This window comes from Pan paniscus, chromosome 18, assembly GCF_029289425.2.
Source record: "Pan paniscus chromosome 18, NHGRI_mPanPan1-v2.0_pri, whole genome shotgun sequence".
Taxonomy (NCBI): domain Eukaryota; kingdom Metazoa; phylum Chordata; class Mammalia; order Primates; family Hominidae; genus Pan; species Pan paniscus.
Genome location: NC_073267.2, coordinates 12419023 through 12437698, shown reverse-complemented (window position 1 = coordinate 12437698; position 18676 = coordinate 12419023). Strand labels below are relative to the sequence as shown.

Sequence of the window (18676 nt, the reverse complement as noted above, 5' to 3'; positions counted from 1 at the left end):
AACCATGAATAGAACTTGCGTTGTGGTGGCAGTTGGGGGGAAGCAGGAAACATCCCTATACTTAAGATATGACCATTATATAAATAAATGCTGGAAATAAAATGGAATGGAATTATTGACAGTGGTTGCCTTTGAATGGTGAGACAGTCAACTTTTTTGTTTTCTAACCTTGTTACTTTTATTTTTAAAAAGTTAGCAAGCCTTACCTCAATGGGATATTGACAGTCATTTTTTTAAAATAAAATTATATTCCTCTAAAATAAGCGGGAAAAATGCTAGTCAGTGTTGTTATAAAAAATTGAGGACATGCTGTGAAGATGATGAGGTAAGCTAAATTAATGCCTACTATTATGGATGGTTTGAATTTATATAAATTTTTGCTTGGCAGTGTAATATTGAAGCAATTTTTAGCAAGTAACCATTGCTCCCACATGGTGCGTTAGTGGCTTTCACTTTTCAAAAATATCTGAGGACAGTTATTTTTTATTTTATTAAAAAGTTTTAGTCCTGGCACAGTGGCTTAAGCCTGTAATCTCAGCACTTTGGGAGGCCGAGACGGGTGGATCACGAGGTCAGGAGATCGAGACCATCCTGGCTAACATGGTGAAACCCCGTCTCTACTAAAAATACAAAAAATTAGCTGGGCAAGGTGGCAGGCACCTGTAGTCCCAGCTACTTGGGAGGCTGAGGCAGGAGAATGGCGTGAACCCGGGAGGCGGAGGTTGCAGTGAGCCGAGATTGTACCACTGCACTCCAGCCTGGGCAACAGAGTGAGACACCATGTCAAAAAAAAAAAAAAAAAAAAAAGGAAAACAACTTTTATTGGGCCAGGCGCGGTGACTCAAGCCTGTAATCTCAGCACTTTGGGAGGCAAGGCAGGCAGATCACACCTGAGGTCAGGAGTTCGAGACCACCCTGGCCAATATGGTGAAACCCTGTCTCTACTAAAACTACAAAAATGGCCGGGCACAGTGGCTCACGCCTGTAATCCCAGCGCTTTGGGAGGCCGAGGCAGGCGGATCACCTGAGGTCAGGAGTTCGAGACCAGCCTGACCAACATGGAGAAACCCTGTCTCTACTAAAAATACAAAATTAGCTGGGCATGGTGGCGCATGCTCTAATCGCAGCTACTGGGGAGGCTGAGGCAGGAGAATCACTTGAACCTGGGAGGCGGAGGTTGCGGTGAGCTGAGATGGTGCTGCTGCACTCCAGCCTGGGCAACAAGAGCTAAACTCCATCTCAAAAAATATATATACAAAAAGTAGCCGGGCGTGGTGGTGGGCACCTGTAATCCCAGCTACTTGGGAGGCTGAGGCAGGAGAATAGCTGGAACCTGGGAAGCAGAGGTTGCAGTGAGCCGAGATGGTGCCACTGCACTCCAACCTGGGCCAGAGCAAGACTCCGTCTCCAAAAAAAAGAAGAAGAGGGGTGGGGGCGCCGGGCACGACCTAGGCTCTGTTGCCCAGGCTGGAGTGTAGTGGCTCCATCTCCACTCACTGCAAGCTCCACCTCCTGGGTTCACGCCATTCTCCTGCTTCAGCCTCCCAAGTAGCTGGGACTACAGGCACCCGCCACCACGCCTGGCTAATTTTTTGTATTTTTAGTAGAGACAGGGTTTCACTGTGTTAGCTATGATGGTCTCAATCTCCTGACCTTGTGATCTGCCTGCCTCAGCCTCCTAGAATGCTGAAATTACAGGCGTGAGCCACAGCGTCCATCCAAAAAAGTTTTATTATTACCCTTTGACTCTCAAGACAGCCATTATTTGTGTTGTATTTTGTGCCATGTGAGTATAAAAATGAAGTAATAAGGGAGCTCATTATCACTTAACACACAATGATATTGGCATTTGTAGTTAGTCTTTCTGTGTAGTCAACTTGTCATAAAGTTCTAGATGGTATAATTGACTGCGTTTATATAAAAGCTCTAAGGGTTTGAATCAAAATAATACATTATTTCAGTTTTATTTTATTTATTTATTTTTTGAGACGGAGTCTCACTGTGTCACCAGGCCGGAGTGCAGTGGCGTGATCTCAGCTCACTGCAACCTCCGCCTCCTGGGTTCAAGCGATTCTCCTGCCTCAGCCTCCCGAGTAGCTGGGACTACAGGCGGCCGCCACCATGCCCAGCTAATTTTTGTATTTTTAGTAGAGATGGGGTCTCACCATGTTGGCCAGGATGGTCTCAATCTCTTGACCTCGGGTGATCCGCCTGCCTTGGCCTCCCAAATTGCTGGGATTACAGGCATGAGCCACTGCACCTAGCCCTTTTTTTTTTTTTTTTGAGAGACAGAGTCTCCCTCTGTTGCCCAGCCTGGAGTGCGGTGGCACGATCTTGGCTCACTGCAACCTCTATCTCCCAGCTTCAAGCGATTGTCCTGCCTCAGCTTTCGAAATAGCTGTGACTACAGGTGTGCACCACTATGCCCAACTTTTGTATTTTTAGTAGAGATGAGGTTTCATCATATTAGCCAGGCTAGTCTCGAACTCCTGACCTCAGGTGATCTGCCAGCCTCGGCCTCCCAAAGTGCTGGGATTACAGGCGTGAGCCACTGCGCCCAGCCCTATTCTTTCAATTTCTTTGTTTTCTTTTGAGACGGAGCCTTGCTCTGTCGCCCAGGCTGAAGTGCAATGGCACGATCTTGGCTCGCTGCAACCTCCTCCTCCCAGGTTCAAGCGATTCTCCTGCCTCAGTCTCCTAAGTACTACAGGTGGGCTCCTCCACACCCGGCTAATTTTTGTATTTTTAGTAGAGACAGGGCTTCACCATGTTGGTCAGGCTGGTGTCGAACCCCTGACCTTGTGATCCGCCGCCTTGGCCTCCCAAAGTGCTCAGATTACAGATGTGAGCCACCGCGCCCGGCTCAATTTTCATTTCACCAATCTTGTTCGTGATTTAGGTGTTGTGTGTCATCCACTATATCTTTAATGGTGAAGAATATCCTAAAAACTCTGATGTTCTTAGGAATATTGTTCTTTTTTTAAAAATTATTTCAGGTACTTGTCTTGGGCCTTAGACACAAATCAGGAAGAACGAGACAAGGGTAAAACAGTAGAAGTGGGTCGTGCCTATTTTGAAACCGAAAAGAAGCATTTCACAATTCTAGATGCCCCTGGCCACAAGAGTTTTGTCCCAAATATGATTGGTGGTGCCTCTCAAGCTGATTTGGCTGTGCTGGTAAGAAAGACATTTCCAGTCCATCTGTATATTTGTTAGTAGCCCCGCTTATATCTTTAAATTTGAATTTATCTTCTAAAAGCTCAAATTCAGGTTGCAGTGAAATATAATGATGTACACGGTCACAGTTTTCATCATACTAATCTCTCTTCAAGAAATCTTCAAAATTTGATTTACTTCTGAAAATACGTTTCACCTTTTCTCTCCTGTTGCTATTATCTATTACCATGTCAGAACTTAGTCTCCATTAAATGCCAAGCCCACCGTTAGGCACCATGGGTAAAAAATGAATAGGAAACCATCTGTTTCATACGGTCTTCAGTCATTTTGCGCTTTTCACAATGTACTGGTAGTAGATCACAATTTTTTTTCCTTTGTAGTTACAATAGCTAGAAAGTAAATGTTGGAATTTTAAAATATGCAGGTATACTAGATTTTGGGAATGTGCGGGATTGGAAGCATCTAGACATTGTTTGATTTGTGACATTCAAAAGCAGGTACGTCATAACTCGTTTGCTTCTATTTTCTTGCAAAAAAAAAAAAAACTCGTGATATAACTGAAAGGAAAGATGTTTTACTGCCATAAGGGTATGCCTGAAGGCGAAGGAGTAAACTGTTTCCTTTCTTGGAATTAGGTAATCTCAGCCAGGAAAGGAGAGTTTGAAACTGGATTTGAAAAAGGAGGACAGACAAGAGAACATGCAATGTTGGCAAAGACAGCAGGTGTAAAACACCTAATTGTGCTAATTAATAAGATGGATGATCCAACAGTAAATTGGAGCAATGAGAGGTGAGCGTTGATGTCTGGTATTATATGTTAGTGGGATTAAGGATGGTCTTGTTATTGTACGACTTTTTCTCTAGGGTTTTTCTAAACCTTAATCTGTTTACTTAGGAAACTAGAGTTCTTGGTTTACATTATAATTGAGTTATTTTGGTTACATTATAATTGTAGATATGAAGAATGTAAGGAGAAACTAGTGCCATTTTTGAAAAAAGTTGGCTTCAATCCCAAAAAGGACATTCACTTTATGCCCTGCTCAGGACTTACTGGAGCAAATCTCAAAGAGCAGTCGGATTTCTGTCCTTGGTACATGTGAGTAACTGTTTTTTCCTTTTTTTAAAAAGGAAAAGGATGTTATTACTTAAATTACTTATAAAGACATATGCTGAGTAACATGTTAACATATGCTATTGAGCATATATCTTTATAAGTAATTTAAGAAAATATTAAATGTAACCTTGGCTTTAAAAATACTAAGATCTTTGCCCATTTTTAAACTGGGTTGTCATTTTGTTACTGAGTCCTAAGAGTTCTTTTTAATACTGGCTACCAGTCCCTTATCAGCTACAATACGATTATAGCAAGTATTTTCTCCCACTTTATGGATTGCCTTTTTTCACTTCTCGATGGTGTCCTTTGAAGCACAAAAGGTTTTATTTTTGAAGTTTTTTACATTTAGATACATATTTGATTTTGAGTTAACTTTTGTGTAAGATGTAAGGTCTATGTGTAGGTTTGTTTTGTTTTTGTATATTAATTGTTTACACACAATTTGTTGAAAAGACTATTCTTTTTTCATTGAATTGATTTGGCTCCCTCTTTGAAAATCAAATGACCATAAATACGAGTTTATTCTTGAACTCTGTGTTTCTTTTTTTTGGTTTGTTTTTTTGAAACAGGTTTTCACTCTGTTAACCAGGCTGGAGTGCAGTGGCATGATCTCGGCTCACTGCAACCTCTGCCTCCCAGCTCAAGAGATCCTCCCACCTCAGCCTCCCAAGTCGTAGGGACTAGGCACATGCCACCGCACCCGGCTGATTTTTGTATTTTTAGTAGAGACAGGGATTCACCATGTTGCCCAGGCTGGTGTCGAACTCCTGGGCTCAAGAGATGCACCTGCCTTTCGGCCTCCCAAAGTGCTGGGATTATAGGCATGAGCCACTGCACCCAGCCAATACTGTATGTTTAAAGGGGAAATTATTTTATAGAATCTTGGTTTCATAGCTGGAAAAGTCCATAAAAAGTAATAGAGTATAGTCAATTTATTACATGTAGGCTATTTGCTATAAAATATTTCTCTAAATTTTAATAAGTTTATGAGGAAGCCTTATACTGAGCAGTTTTATAATATTTTTAGTTTTCTGTGGAATAAGTGAGATGAAATGGATAATAAAGTGGTTGAATGGGAAGAATACATGAGTAGAATGAAAATATTCTTATAAGCTGTTTATAGTCATGTAACTTAACATTTTGATATTTATGTTGACTTCCTTTAATGGCTTTGTTGTTATGTTCTCAGTGGATTACCGTTTATTCCATATCTGGATAATTTGCCAAACTTCAATAGATCAGTTGATGGACCAATCAGGCTGCCAATTGTGGATAAGTACAAGGTACCCAAAATGTTAAAGAAATTGGGTTTCCTGGGAGGGGAAATCATTGTTGTGCATTTTGTTTCTAGTTTTGAAAACTTTTTTTCTTTTCCTTCTTTTTTTTTTTGACAGAATCTTGCACTCTGTCCCCCAGGCTGGAGTGCAGTGGCGCGATCTCAGCTCACTGCAAGCTCTGCCTCCTGGGTTCAAGTGATTCTCCTGCCTCAGCTTCCTGAGTAGCTAGGACTCCAGGCTCCCGCCACCACGCCCAGCTAATTTTTTGTATTTTTAGTAGAGACGGGGTTTCACTGTGTCAGCCAGGATAGTCTCGATCTCCTGACCTTGTGATCCACCTGCCTCGGCCTCCCAAGGTGCTGGGATTACAGGCGTGAGCCACCGTACCTGGCCTTCTTTTTTTTTTTTTTTTTTTGAGACGGAGTCTCACTTTGTCACCCAGGCTAGAGTGCAGTGGTGTGATGTCAGCTCACTGCAACCTCTGCCTCCCAGGTTCAAGAGATTCTCCAGCCTCAGCCTCCTGAGTAGCTGGGACTACAGGCGTGTGCCACCGCATCCAGCTAATTGTTTTTTGTATTTTTAGTAGAGACTGGTTTTCACCATGTTGGCCAGGCTGGTCTCGAACTCCTAACCTCAGGTGATCCGCCCGCCTTGGCTTCCCAAAGTGCTGGGCTTACAGGCATGAGCCACCATGCCCGGTCTAAAAACTTTATTAACAACATAACATTGATGTCTTTTTCTTAATGGCTTTATATTAGTGGTATAGATAGACCATAATTTATTCAACAAGTTTAGTTTATTTTAGCTGTTACCCGATGAGCCAGGGATCATATCTTAGTGATAAACTCATAGATGTAACTGCTGGGCTCAAAGGATTTTCTTATTAAAGTTGATGCATATTGGTAAATAGCATCGCAAAAATACTGTGCTAACTTCTGTCACCACTAGCAGCATGAGTGTTAGTTTTACCAGAGCCTCACCAGCACTGGATGTTCGTCTTAAAAAAAATAAACTTCCTTGTTTTTAACTGGATTTCCAACTTGAATTTTTAAGTTTTGCGGTATCAATGTATGCAATGTTTTCCCCTCCTCAAATACATTATTCTTTAATTAGCTCTGTTCTAAATTTCTTTAACAAGTATTGCTTTTTCCAATTTTATATATGAGGAAACAGGCCTAGAGATCAGGAGAACCTGTATTTGTACAAACAGTTCAGATCTTCTAACATAAACTTCTGTGTTGTTTTCTGCACCTTTTTTTTTTTTTTTGAGATGGAGTCTCGCTGTTTCGCCAGGCTGGAGTGCAGTGGCATGATCTCGGCTCACTGCAACCTCCGCCTCCTGGGTTCAAGTGATTCTCATGCCTCAGCCTTCCGAGTAGCTGGGATTATAGGCAGGTACCACCACACCCAGCTAATTTTTGTATTTTTAGTAGAGACGGGGTTTCACCATGTTGGCCAGGATGGGCTCGATTTCCTGATCTTGTGATCCACCCGCTTCGGCCTCCCAAAGTGCTGGGATTACAGGCGTGAGCCACTGAGCCCAGCCTTTTTTTTTTTTGAGACTGAGTCTTGCTCTTTTACCCAAGGTGGAGTCGAGTGGTTCAGTCTCGGCTCACTGTAACCTCTGCCTCCTGAGTTCAAGCGATTCTTCTGCTTCAGCCTCTGGAGTAGCTGGGATTACAGGCATTCCACCGTGCCTGGCAATTTTTTTTTTTTTTTTTTGTATTTTTAGTAGAGATGGGGTTTCGCCATATTGGCCAGGCTGGTCTCCAACTCCTGACCTCAGGTGGTCCACCCACCTCCACCTCCCAAAGTGTTGGGATTATAGGCTTGAGCCACCACATCCAGCTTGTGCCATATTCTTTTTAAATTATAGGCATACTGAATTATTAATATGATCATACATATGCTTATGACACAAATTATTATAGAGTATTTGTTACTGAGTTTAAGATGAACCTAAGCCTTCTACTTAAGCAAATGATTTTCCTTTATGAATAAGCAGTGTAGAATTTCACTTTGGGCTATTGAGCTGTTATACAGCACCAACTAGTCTGAAACTGGATTTTATTTTACATTTGATCAGGATATGGGCACTGTGGTCCTGGGAAAGCTGGAATCAGGATCTATTTGTAAAGGCCAGCAGCTTGTGATGATGCCAAACAAGGTAAGAATCGGTTATGCTGTTTCCTATCTATTTATTGATTTTTTTCTTTTTCTTTAAGAGATAGGGTCTTCTTCTGTCACCGAGGCAGGAGTACAGTGGCACATTCATAGCTTATTGCAGCCTCAAACTTTCAAGCAATCCTGCCACCTGAGCCTCCCAAGTAGCTGGGACTATAGGCTTGTTCCACTCTGCCTGGCTAATTTTTTTTTTTTTTAAATAAAAATTGAGATGGGGTCTCACTATGTTGACCAGACTAGTCTCTAACTCCTGGCCTCAAACAATCCTCCCATCTTGGCCTCCCAAAGTGCTAGGATTATGGGCGTGAGCCATCATGCCTGGCCTCCTTTGTGTCATTTTTGACTGTTCAGTTGCTGAGATTTGCAGATAACCTGAGGCAGGGCTTCTCTAACAGCTCCAAAGATGTTGCTTATGCAGGACCACAGACTTGAGTCATCAGTACCTTCAGATGGAGATTTTGCTAGATTTCGGTGAGAATTTATTTACCATGCTAACTCCAGGCAGAGTAAATTAGAAAAAGAATCCATTATCAAATGTAATATTTAGACATAATTGGCACCTTACAAATTGTATTATCTGGCTTCTTGATGCCTTGTGCATTGGAGATTAGAATATATAGTATCTTCTAAAATGTTTATATTTTAAAGCCTACTTTTTCCTATTATCTTTGCAACTTGGAGGCTAACATCTGAGTGAAAATAATTCTCAGGTTGAGTTCTTAGTTAGTTGTTGTTGCTGCTGTTGTTGTTTTGAGATGGAGTCTCACCCTTTCGCCAGGCTGGAGTGCAGTGGCGCATTCTTGGCTCACTGCAACCTCCGCCTCCCGGGTAGCTGGGATTACAGGCATGCATCACCATATCTGGCTAATTTTTGTGGTTTTAGTAGAGACAGGGTTTCACCATGTTGGCCAGGCTGGTCTCGAACTCCTAACCTCGTGATTTGCCCGCCTGGGCCTCCCAAAGTGCTGGGATTACAGGCTTGAGCCACCACACCCAGCCCTTACTTACTCAGTTTTGTCTGTAGAGTTGTCCCAAAAATTATGGAGATGAGCCAGGCATGGTGGCTAACACCTAGCACTTTGGAAGTTTGAGGTGGACCGATTGCTTGAGCCCAGGAGTTGGAGACCACACTGGGCAACATAGGGAGACCCTGTCTCTGTGAAAAATAAAATTAGCCACTTGTGGTGATACGTGCCTGTGGTCGTAGCTATTTGGGAGATTGAGGCAGGAGGATTGCTTGAGCCCAGGAAGTCAAGGTTGCTATGATTTATGAGCTCTCATCACACCACTGCACTCCAGGCTGGGCAACAGAACGAGACCTTAAAAAAAAAAAAAAAAAAAGCTATGGAAGTGTAAGGCAGCTTGGTGGTTGGTTGCAAGGGGCTGAAGGAGGGAAAGTAAGGAGTGACTGCTTAATGGGTGTAGGATTTCCTTTTTGGGACAATGAAGTTTTAGAATTAGATAGTGGTATTGATTGTACAACATGTTGAATAGACTAGATGGCACTGAATTGCAAACTAAAATGGTTTAAAAGTTGAATGTTTTTACTTATATTTTACCAGAATAGAAAAAAGTATGATTCTCTAAACATAAGTGAAGTTAGTGCCCAGACATATTTGCAAGTGAGGGGCCTTAGTAACTAGTATAGAGAAAGTAGCTGTTCTCTGCAGAAGCTATCACTTGATACTAATCACTAGGCAGGTATAGAATGTCCTAGAGTTGAGCAAGCCTCAAAAACTCACTTCAGTTTAGTCCTCCTGAATCTCAGTGGAACAGAGCTAGAATAGTTTAAAAGACATAGAGGCAGCTGGTGGGTGGGCCATGCCTGTAATCCCAGCACTTTGGGAGGCCAAGGTGGGTGGATCACGAGGTCAGGAGTTCGAGACCAGCTTGGCCAACATAGTGAAACCCCGTCTCTACTAAAAATACAAAAAATTAGCCAGGTGTGTCAGCGGGTGCCTGTAATCCTAGCTACCCAGGAGGCTGAGACAGGAGAATCGCTTGAACTCGGGAGGCGGAGGTTGCAGTGAGCTGAGATCACGCCACTGCACACCAGCACAGGCGACAGTGCGAGACTCTGTCTCAAATATCAAATAAAAAAGAGGCCAGACTTTTACAATAAAAAATTCATGGGGTTGGCAGCCTACGGAATGAGAGAAAACATTTGCCAATCATGTATCTAAATATGGGGTTAATATCTAGAATATATGAAGAACTCCTACAAGTCAACAGAAAACCTGAACAACCCAATTCAAAAATGGGCAAAGGACTGCAATAGACATTTTTCCAGAGAAGATGTACAAACAGCCAAAAAGTACATGAAGAAATGCTTAGCACTGCTAACTATTAGGGAAATAAAAATCAAATCCACAGGGCTAGACATGGTGGCTTATGCCTATAATCCCTGCACTTTCGGAAAAGCTGAGGCAGGAGGATCACTTGAGTTTTGAGACCAGGCTGGGTCTCTCACTATGTGTGAGATCCCATCTCAATTAAAAACTTTTTTTTGGAAAGCAGAGTAACACGTGTTGGCAAGGATGTGGAGAATTTGGAACCCTTGTGCACTGTTGGTCATGTAAAATTGTGCCAAGTGCCGTGAAAAAATATAGCAGTTCCTCAAAAAATTAAACATAGATTTCCCACATAATCCAGCAATACTCTTTCTGAGTATATACCCAAAAGAGTCTCAGATATCTGTATAAACATGTTCATACATGTATTATTCACAGTAGCCAGAAGGTGGAAGCAACCCTGGTGTCCATAAAGGATGAATGGATAAAGAAAGCGTGTTACATACACGTAATAGAATATTGCACAGCTTTAAAAAGGAAGTTCTGACACAGGCCACAACATGAATGAACCTTGAGGACATTATGCTATGTGAAATAAAACAGTCACAAAAAGACAAATACCGTATGATTCTACTTAAATGAGGTACCTGGAATAGTCATATTTGTCACCTGAAAGTAGGATGGTGGTTGCCAGGGTTCGGGTGAACAGGGAGTTTCAGTTTTGCAAGATAACAAGATTTCAGAGTTCTGAATATTGGTTGTACAATATTTTAAATGTATTTAATTTAGGTGTACTATTGAAATGTACACCTAAAATGGTTATGATGGTAAATTTTGTTACATGTATTTTACCACAGTAAGTAATTAATGGGTTAAATTAAAAATTGGTTGTTTTTTACTTTGATATTTTATGAAACTGTTCTGAGATACAGATTGTTTTTTGTTTTTTTGTTTTTTTTTTGGTTTTTTTTTGAGACGGAGTCTCGCTCTGTAGCCCAGGCTGGAGTGCAGTGGTGTGATCTCGGCTCACTGCGACCTCCACCTCCCAGGTCCCGGTTCAAGCAATGCTCCTGCCTCAGCCTCCCAAGTAGCTGGGATTACAGGAACGTGCCACCATGCCCAGCTCATTTTTGTATTTTTAATGGAGACAGGATTTCACCATGTTGGCCAGGCTGGTCTTGAACTTCTGACCTCGTGATCCACCTGCCTTGGCCTCCCAAAGTGCTGGGATTACAGGCGTGAGCCACTGCGCCCAGCCGATACAGATTGTTTTTTAGGTGAGTGACTTCTAAACTCTTGTTTCTTTCTTTCTTTTTTTTTTGAGACGGAGTCTCCTTCTGTGGCCCAGGCTGGAGTACAGTGGCGCCATCTCAGCTCACTGCAACCTCCACCTCCAGGGTTCAAGCAGTTCTCTGCCTCAGCCTCCCGAGTAGCTGGGATTACAGGTGCCTGCCATCGCGCCTGGCTAATTTTTGTATTTTTAGTCGAGACAGGGTTTCACCATCTTGGCTAGGCTGGCCTTGAACTCCTGACCTTGTGATCCACCCACCTTGGCCTCCCAAAGTGCTGGGATTACAGGTGTGAGCCACTGTGCCCGGCCTTTTTTTTTATTATTATTATTTTTTATTTTTTGGAGATGGAGTTTCGCTCTTATTGCCCAGGCTGGAGTACAGTGGCACGATCTCGGCTCACTGCATCCTCTGCCTCCTGGGTTCAAGCGATTCTCCTGCCCAAGCCTCCTGAGTAGCTGGGATTACAAGTGCCTGCTACCACGCCAGGCTAATTGTTTTTTTTCTTTTGTATTTTTAGTAGAGACAGGGTTTCACCATGTTGGCCAGGCTGGTCTCAAACTCCTGATCTCAGGTGATCCACCCACCTCGGCCTCCCAAAATGCTGAGGCGTGAGCCACTGCACCTGGCCTGCATAGCATTATTGATGTAGTAAATGTCACTGATGGTAAATTTCCCGTGTATCTCCTCTCAGGTCACTTGTTCTTTTGCTTCACCTTGCTGCCACAGCCAGCACTGGAAGTACTGAGGAGCAATACTGGCATCAGAACTGGAGGCTTCCATAACTATTTTATTTTTACATTAAAAACTTTTTTTTTTTTTTTTTTTTTTTTTAAAGACAGGGTCTCGCTGTGTCACTGAGGCTACAGTGCGGTAGTGTGATCATAGCTCACTGCAGCCTTAAAACACCTGGGCTCAAGCAGTCCTCATGCCTCAGCCTTCCAAGTAGCGGGGCTAAAGGCATGTGGACTACCCAGCTCCATGGACTATTTTGTTAGAAACAAAGAGTTTAGGCCGGACACAGTGGCTCACGCCTGTAATCTGAGCACTTTGGGAGGCCAAGGTGGGTGGATCACCTGAGGTCAGGAGTTTGAGACCAGCCTGGCCAACATGGTGAAACCTCGTCTCTACTAAAAATACAAAAAATTAGCCAGGCATGGTGGTGGGTGCCTGTAATCCCAGCTATTTGGGAGGCTGAGGCAGGAGAATGGCTTGAACCCAGGAGGCAGAGGTTGCAGTGAGCCAAGATCGCACCACTGCGCTCCAGCCTGGGCAACAAGAGCAAAACTCTGTCTCAAAATAAAAAAATAACAATGCTATGCAGCCATCATCACTATCTAATTCCAGAGCATTTCATTACACCAAAAGGAAATGATGTATTCATTAAATAGTTGATAGACTTTTAAAGCTTAGTTCAATAATTTTTAAGTAGTGCATAATTCCGATATTTGGAGATTGATAGGTAATAGAAGACAGGTTTATTAAATCCTTCATAGAATTCCATAATAATAAAAATTATATCCATAAAACTGAAATCCAAATATTAAATTGTGTTTTTGATTTTGAAAAGGTAAAAAAAGGCAAATGCTAGTGTATACAGTGTTCTAGTTGGAAATGATTAGAATGTGATATTTAAAAGGTGACACATTAATACTTTAATTGGCAGTTATACTTCTAGGATATGATTTTTGCTGATCATATCTAGGCTAAGATTTTATGTCATACAAACATAAGTGTTTACAGTCAAATCTTGCAACTCTTTATTGAGCAGACAGACATTCAGATCATTTTATGTTCCGTAAGGCAGTGAATGTGTCAGAAAACCTCCAGTCTTGTTTTCTTTTAAAGCACAACGTGGAAGTTCTTGGAATACTTTCCGATGATGTAGAGACTGATACCGTAGCCCCAGGTGAAAACCTCAAAATCAGACTGAAAGGAATTGAAGAAGAAGAGATTCTTCCAGGGTTTATACTTTGTGATCCTAATAATCTTTGTCATTCTGGACGCACATTTGATGCCCAGGTAAACAAATTATTGTTGTTGTCCTAGTGGGTTTTAATGTCTAAATGAAATTAGAATATCAGTGCCTTTTGTCCTGATTATTTGTGACATGCCAGTTAACCCATCTTAGTGTAGAGAAGGGGAATGGAAATATTATAAGCCACTTATATATCATAACCACAATAGGCACCTCATACAAGGTCTTCAAGCTGGTACAAGTGCTTACTGGATAAGGAGTATTCTTTGTAAGTTCCTTTTTATGTTTGATCTCCTGATGATACATTCTAGAGTATCTAATATTCACTTTGACCAGAGCACAGTTACTGTGGAAGTCATGGTTTATGTGCTCATTGACAGCACATAGCTTTCCAGACAAGAAATCACACAGGTTTCCCTGTTATTAACAATCTAACCTCCCTGGGAGAATGACAGAGTAAGTGACTGGTGTGAATAACAGAATTTTTTAAAGTTCTGTTCTAAGGTATGACAGCTAATCAAGTTAGATTTTGATGCCAGATGTAAGGTTGTTTACTTTACTGGACCTTGGATATTGAGAAATGGATAAAGCTGGATAAGTTTACATCTAGGTAGCTTCTGAGCGGTAAAAATTAGCTTAGTTCCTTGGGGAATATAAGGAAAGGCTTCCCAGATAAGAAAGTTGGCCTGCTGTCTTTTGTTTTGTTTGGAGATGGGGTCTTGCTCTGTCACCCAGGCTGGAGTGCAGTGGCGCGATCTCGGCTCACTGCAACCTCCACCTCCGGGATTCAAGCGATTGTCCTGCCTCAGCCTCCTGAGTAGCTGGGATTTAGGCGCCCACCACCACGCCTGGCTGATTGTTTTGTATTTTTAGTAGAGACAGGGTTTCACCATGTTGTCCAGGCTGGTCCTGAACTCCTGGCCTCAAGTGATCCCCCCGGCCCCCCTGCCGCCTCGGCCTCCCAAAGTGCTGAGATTACAGGCGTGAACCACTGCGCCCAGCCAGCCTGCTGTGTTTTGAAAGTTGACCAGGGACTTGCCAAGAAGATAAATACAGGATAAGATATTGAAATTCATGCTTTGAGGTCAAGCAGCCTGACCCATCCTGTGAACAAAATTAGTAAGACAAACCTATCACCTCTAACACAAAAATCACTTAAGTTGGTGTCCTAGTGAGATGGTAACACTAATTCTTGGGATTTATATGGCGCTTGAGAACACTGAATTCTTATTTACCCTAAGGATAAAGATAAGAATGTGTTTGTTTGTTTGACAGATAGTGATTATAGAGCACAAATCCATCATCTGCCCAGGCTATAATGCGGTGCTGCATATTCATACCTGTATTGAGGAGGTCGAAATAACAGTGAGTTTAAGATAATTGGTTTATTTCTGTTTTAATACTGTTTTATCTTCATAATTTCTAATCAGCAACAGTGATGCACTTTTATTTCTATACCTGTTCTTAAAGATTATTTTATTTGGCATTATTCTGATTTTCTCATACTCTTTTCTTGGTTAGGCCTTAATCTGCTTGGTAGACAAAAAATCAGGAGAAAAAAGTAAGACCCGACCCCGTTTTGTGAAACAAGATCAAGTATGCATTGCTCGCTTAAGGACAGCAGGAACCATCTGCCTTGAGACCTTTAAAGACTTCCCTCAGATGGGTCGTTTCACCTTAAGAGATGAGGGTAAGAGCTTTTAAACTGACGTCTAGTAGTCTATCCAGGATACCTAGCTTTGGTCATCTTCATCATCTCAGTACAGTACACATTGCAACAGGTTCACAGAAAACTTCGATTCACATTCTTATTCGTATGAATGTTTCATGAGTTGAATGTATTGAACAGAATTGACCACGTGCTTTAGTAGTAATGCCAAATCTAGTAATGCTCTACGTGAAGAATCTTAATTTTGATGTTTTGTGAGTAGTGGATTTGGAGGGCTATTTTGTTAACTAAGATATTTCTATGATGTAATCCTTTGTAATATGTCTAGCGATTAAAAGGAACCTAGAGATTGATTTTTTTTTTTACACCTAATTTTTCAGAGGTCTAATGTTTGTGACCTTTTGTGTGCATCCATTTCTGCCTACCTCTGGGTGACGCAGAACAACTAACATTCCCATCTTGGGGTCATGAAGTTCTTTGGCATAAAAACAAAATGATTGTTATGAAACGTTTCCTTATGAGCTTTTAATATTCCTATCCTTTTCCTTTCCCTTTCCTCTTTCCTTTCCTTTCCTTTTTTTGAGATGGAGTCTCGATCTGTCACCCAGGCTGGAGTACAGTGGCACCATCTTGGCTCACTGCAAGCTCCACCTCCCAGGTTCACGCCATTCTCCTGCCTCAGCCTCCCGAGTAGCTGGGACTATAGGCGCTGCCACCATGCCCGGCTAATTTTTTGTATTTTTGTAGAGACGGGGTTTCACCACGTTAGCCAGGATGGTCTTGATCTCCTGACCTCGTGATCCGCCCGCCTTGGCCTCCCAAAGTGCTGGGATTACAGGCGTGAGCCACCGCACCCGGCCCGGCTGTTAATATTTCTAACTTAGATAACCATTTTAAGACTATAGAAGACTTTACATAAAACTTTATAGTTCCATTGAAATACAGAATAGTCACTTCACATGTTCATTCCAATTCCATTTAGCAAAAACTACTTTGTATCTACAAAGTGTCAGGAACTGTGCTAAGCCCTGGTGATGAATACAGTTCCTGAACTTTACATTGGATGAAATTGTATAAAGACAGTGTTTATTTTACTTTAAAGGCCCAGAACTCTTCTGGTTGATAGTAAAACTGGTTATTGGGTTTATCTTATTAATATAACAAAATGATAGTTTTAGTTTACCACTCAGAACCGGATAAAATCAGGAAGACAGAAGAAAAGCAATTAATGTAGCAGGAATTCTTAACCTTAGAATTATTTTTTCCTAAAAGATAACTTGGCTTTAAAAAAAAAAAAAAAAAAGCTAACTTGGCTTTTAGGTTTTCCACAAGACCCAATGGGTTTTGTATCCTTTTAGTCCACAGGATTACTACCAGAAGGACGTGTTCACTGCACTGTAGTCAGTGGTGATTGCTGTGCCTTTTCAGTTACTTAAGGATAGGTTTTGGGATTTTTTTTTTAGCAGCTTTATTGAGATACAATTTCCATAATATGAAATTGAGCTGTTTTAAATATGTAATTCAATGAATTTTAGTATGTTTACAGAATTGTACAACCATCACCATATACTAATATTAGAACATTTAGAACACCTAAAAAGAAACCTTACACCTGTTCATAATCACCCCTTATTCCCACCTCCACCCCTAGGCAACCATTTTTCAATTTGTCTTTTATAGACACTCCATAAATAGAATTATAAATTATGTGGTCCTTTGTCTAGTTTATTTTACTTAGTGTGATTTTGAGGTTCAACCATGTAACATGTTATTTATTCCTTTGTATCACTGAGTAGTACTCCACTGGGTGGATATTCCACAAATACGGATATTCCCTTTTTTTATTTTTAATCCAAAGAGGTTTTTTGGCCCAGTGTGGTGGCTCACGCCTGTAATCCCAGTACTTTGGGAGGCCGAGGCAGGCGGATCACCTGAGGCCAAGAGTTCAAGACCAGCCTGGCCAACATGGTGAAACCCTGCCTCTACTAAAAATATAAAAACTAGAATGGGCATGGTGGCAGGCACCTATACTCCCAGCTACTCAGGAGGCTGAGGCAGGAGAATCACTTGAACCCAGAAGGAGGAGGTTGCAGTCAGCTGAAGTCGCACCACTGCACTCCAGCCTGGGTGACAGAGTAAGACTCTGTCTTATGCAGTGGCTCATGCCTGTAATCCCAGCACTTTGGGAGGCTGAGGCGGGTGGATCACCTGAGGTCAGGAGTTCGAGACCAGCCTGGCTAACATGGTGAAATCCCGTCTCAACTAAAAATACAAAAATTAGCTGGGCGTGGTGGCGGGCACCTGTATCTCAGCTACTGGGGAGGATGAGGCAGGAGAATTGTTTGGGGGGTACGGGGGGAGATAGGTTTTTGATACAGGGAACCATCTCTTTACCAGCCCCCCCCAAATAAGACCCTCTTATTAAGACTACCTAAATAGAAGTATGGGTTTGGCAGTAAAGCTAGTTAATTAGTAACTTACATTGTAAAAAATATTTTTGTGATTTAAAATAATAAGTTTTAATATCTTATATAGACTTGCTGTTAACTACTGAAAGATTTTTTTAAAATTTCATTTCTAGGTAAGACCATTGCAATTGGAAAAGTTCTGAAACTGGTTCCAGAGAAAGACTAAGCATTTTCTTGATGACCCTGCACAATACTGTGAGGAAAATTGACTGCAGAAGCCTACTTCACACCGCCTTCTCTTATTTTCTGCCCATTGATAAACCTCTCCCCATATTTTGCAAAGAGGAAATTCACAGCAAAAGTCCACATTATGTCAGCTTTCTCATATTGAGAGCTCTGCTATGCCACTGTTGAATTTTTCCCAAGATTCCTGTCCCTAGCCCTCACTTCAAACTCTGCTTCCTTGGACAGATTTGGCAATAGCTTTGTAAGTGATGTGGACATAATTGCCTACAATAATGAAAACCTACAGGAATTTTTTTATTTTTCATTTTCCCCTTAGGCATATTTAGTATTTTTCCCCCAGGCAGATCATTCTGAGTGTGCGAGTGTGTGTGCACATGTTACAAAGGCAACTACCATGTTAATAAAATATTCAATTTGAAATCCTTTTCGGTATTTGAATTGCTTTTGAATAATGTTTTTTATCTGGATGTAACATTGTTGCATTAGCTTTTTAACTTTCCCAAGTAATTGAATACATTTTATTACTTGGACTTTTATAAACTCTTTCCCTACCCACTATAAATGAGGCATTCACAGTGTTCAAGTTTGTATTAAAGGAAAGGATTAGTTTGACCCCTTTTGATGGTTAATGCATACATGCAGTTAAATCCCTTTATGCAAATGTGACACTGCTTTACTAGGTCTTTTAGTTAGTTATTTTTTTTTTTTTTGCCAATTTATATTGTAACATGATTTCTTGAACACAGTAAGTTGTTTTAAAATAAAAGAACAGCATACTGTAGTTTTTATAAGTAAAGCGTAATGAAATTGTACCCCTAGAAAAAATTCTATTAAGTCGTTAAATTAGTGGAATTAACAACAAATAAAGCATGTTCGAGACCTGGCAAAAATTCCTCTGGTAGTATTTATAAGAGCTGCATGCCTCTAGTATGAAAACCGTATCAGTTCCAAGTGCCACTTCTACAAGTTACTCAGTTTACTCTTTGTATCAGTAACTTTAAAGGTTGGATGATCCTTGCTGGTTAAAGCTAAATCTCAACCCA

General features: G+C 41.4%; 1 protein-coding gene across 4 annotated transcripts in view; it reads left to right on the top strand.

Moving 5' to 3' along the window:
- Positions 1–18053, top strand: part of GSPT1 (G1 to S phase transition 1) — a 42998-nt gene extending 24945 nt beyond the window's left edge. For all 4 annotated transcript variants that reach the window (XM_034939804.4, XM_055099463.3, XM_055099464.2 and 1 more), the window contains exons 7-15: positions 2997–3177; positions 3813–3967; positions 4133–4273; positions 5481–5574; positions 7655–7735; positions 13181–13354; positions 14586–14675; positions 14832–15000; positions 17561–18053. In XM_034939804.4, coding sequence (XP_034795695.2) covers positions 2997–3177; positions 3813–3967; positions 4133–4273; positions 5481–5574; positions 7655–7735; positions 13181–13354; positions 14586–14675; positions 14832–15000; positions 17561–17613 — 1138 coding nt within the window. In that variant the 3' untranslated portion in view covers positions 17614–18053. The remainder of the gene's footprint in view (positions 1–2996; positions 3178–3812; positions 3968–4132; positions 4274–5480; positions 5575–7654; positions 7736–13180; positions 13355–14585; positions 14676–14831; positions 15001–17560) is intronic.
- Positions 18054–18676: the final 623 nt, after the last annotated feature.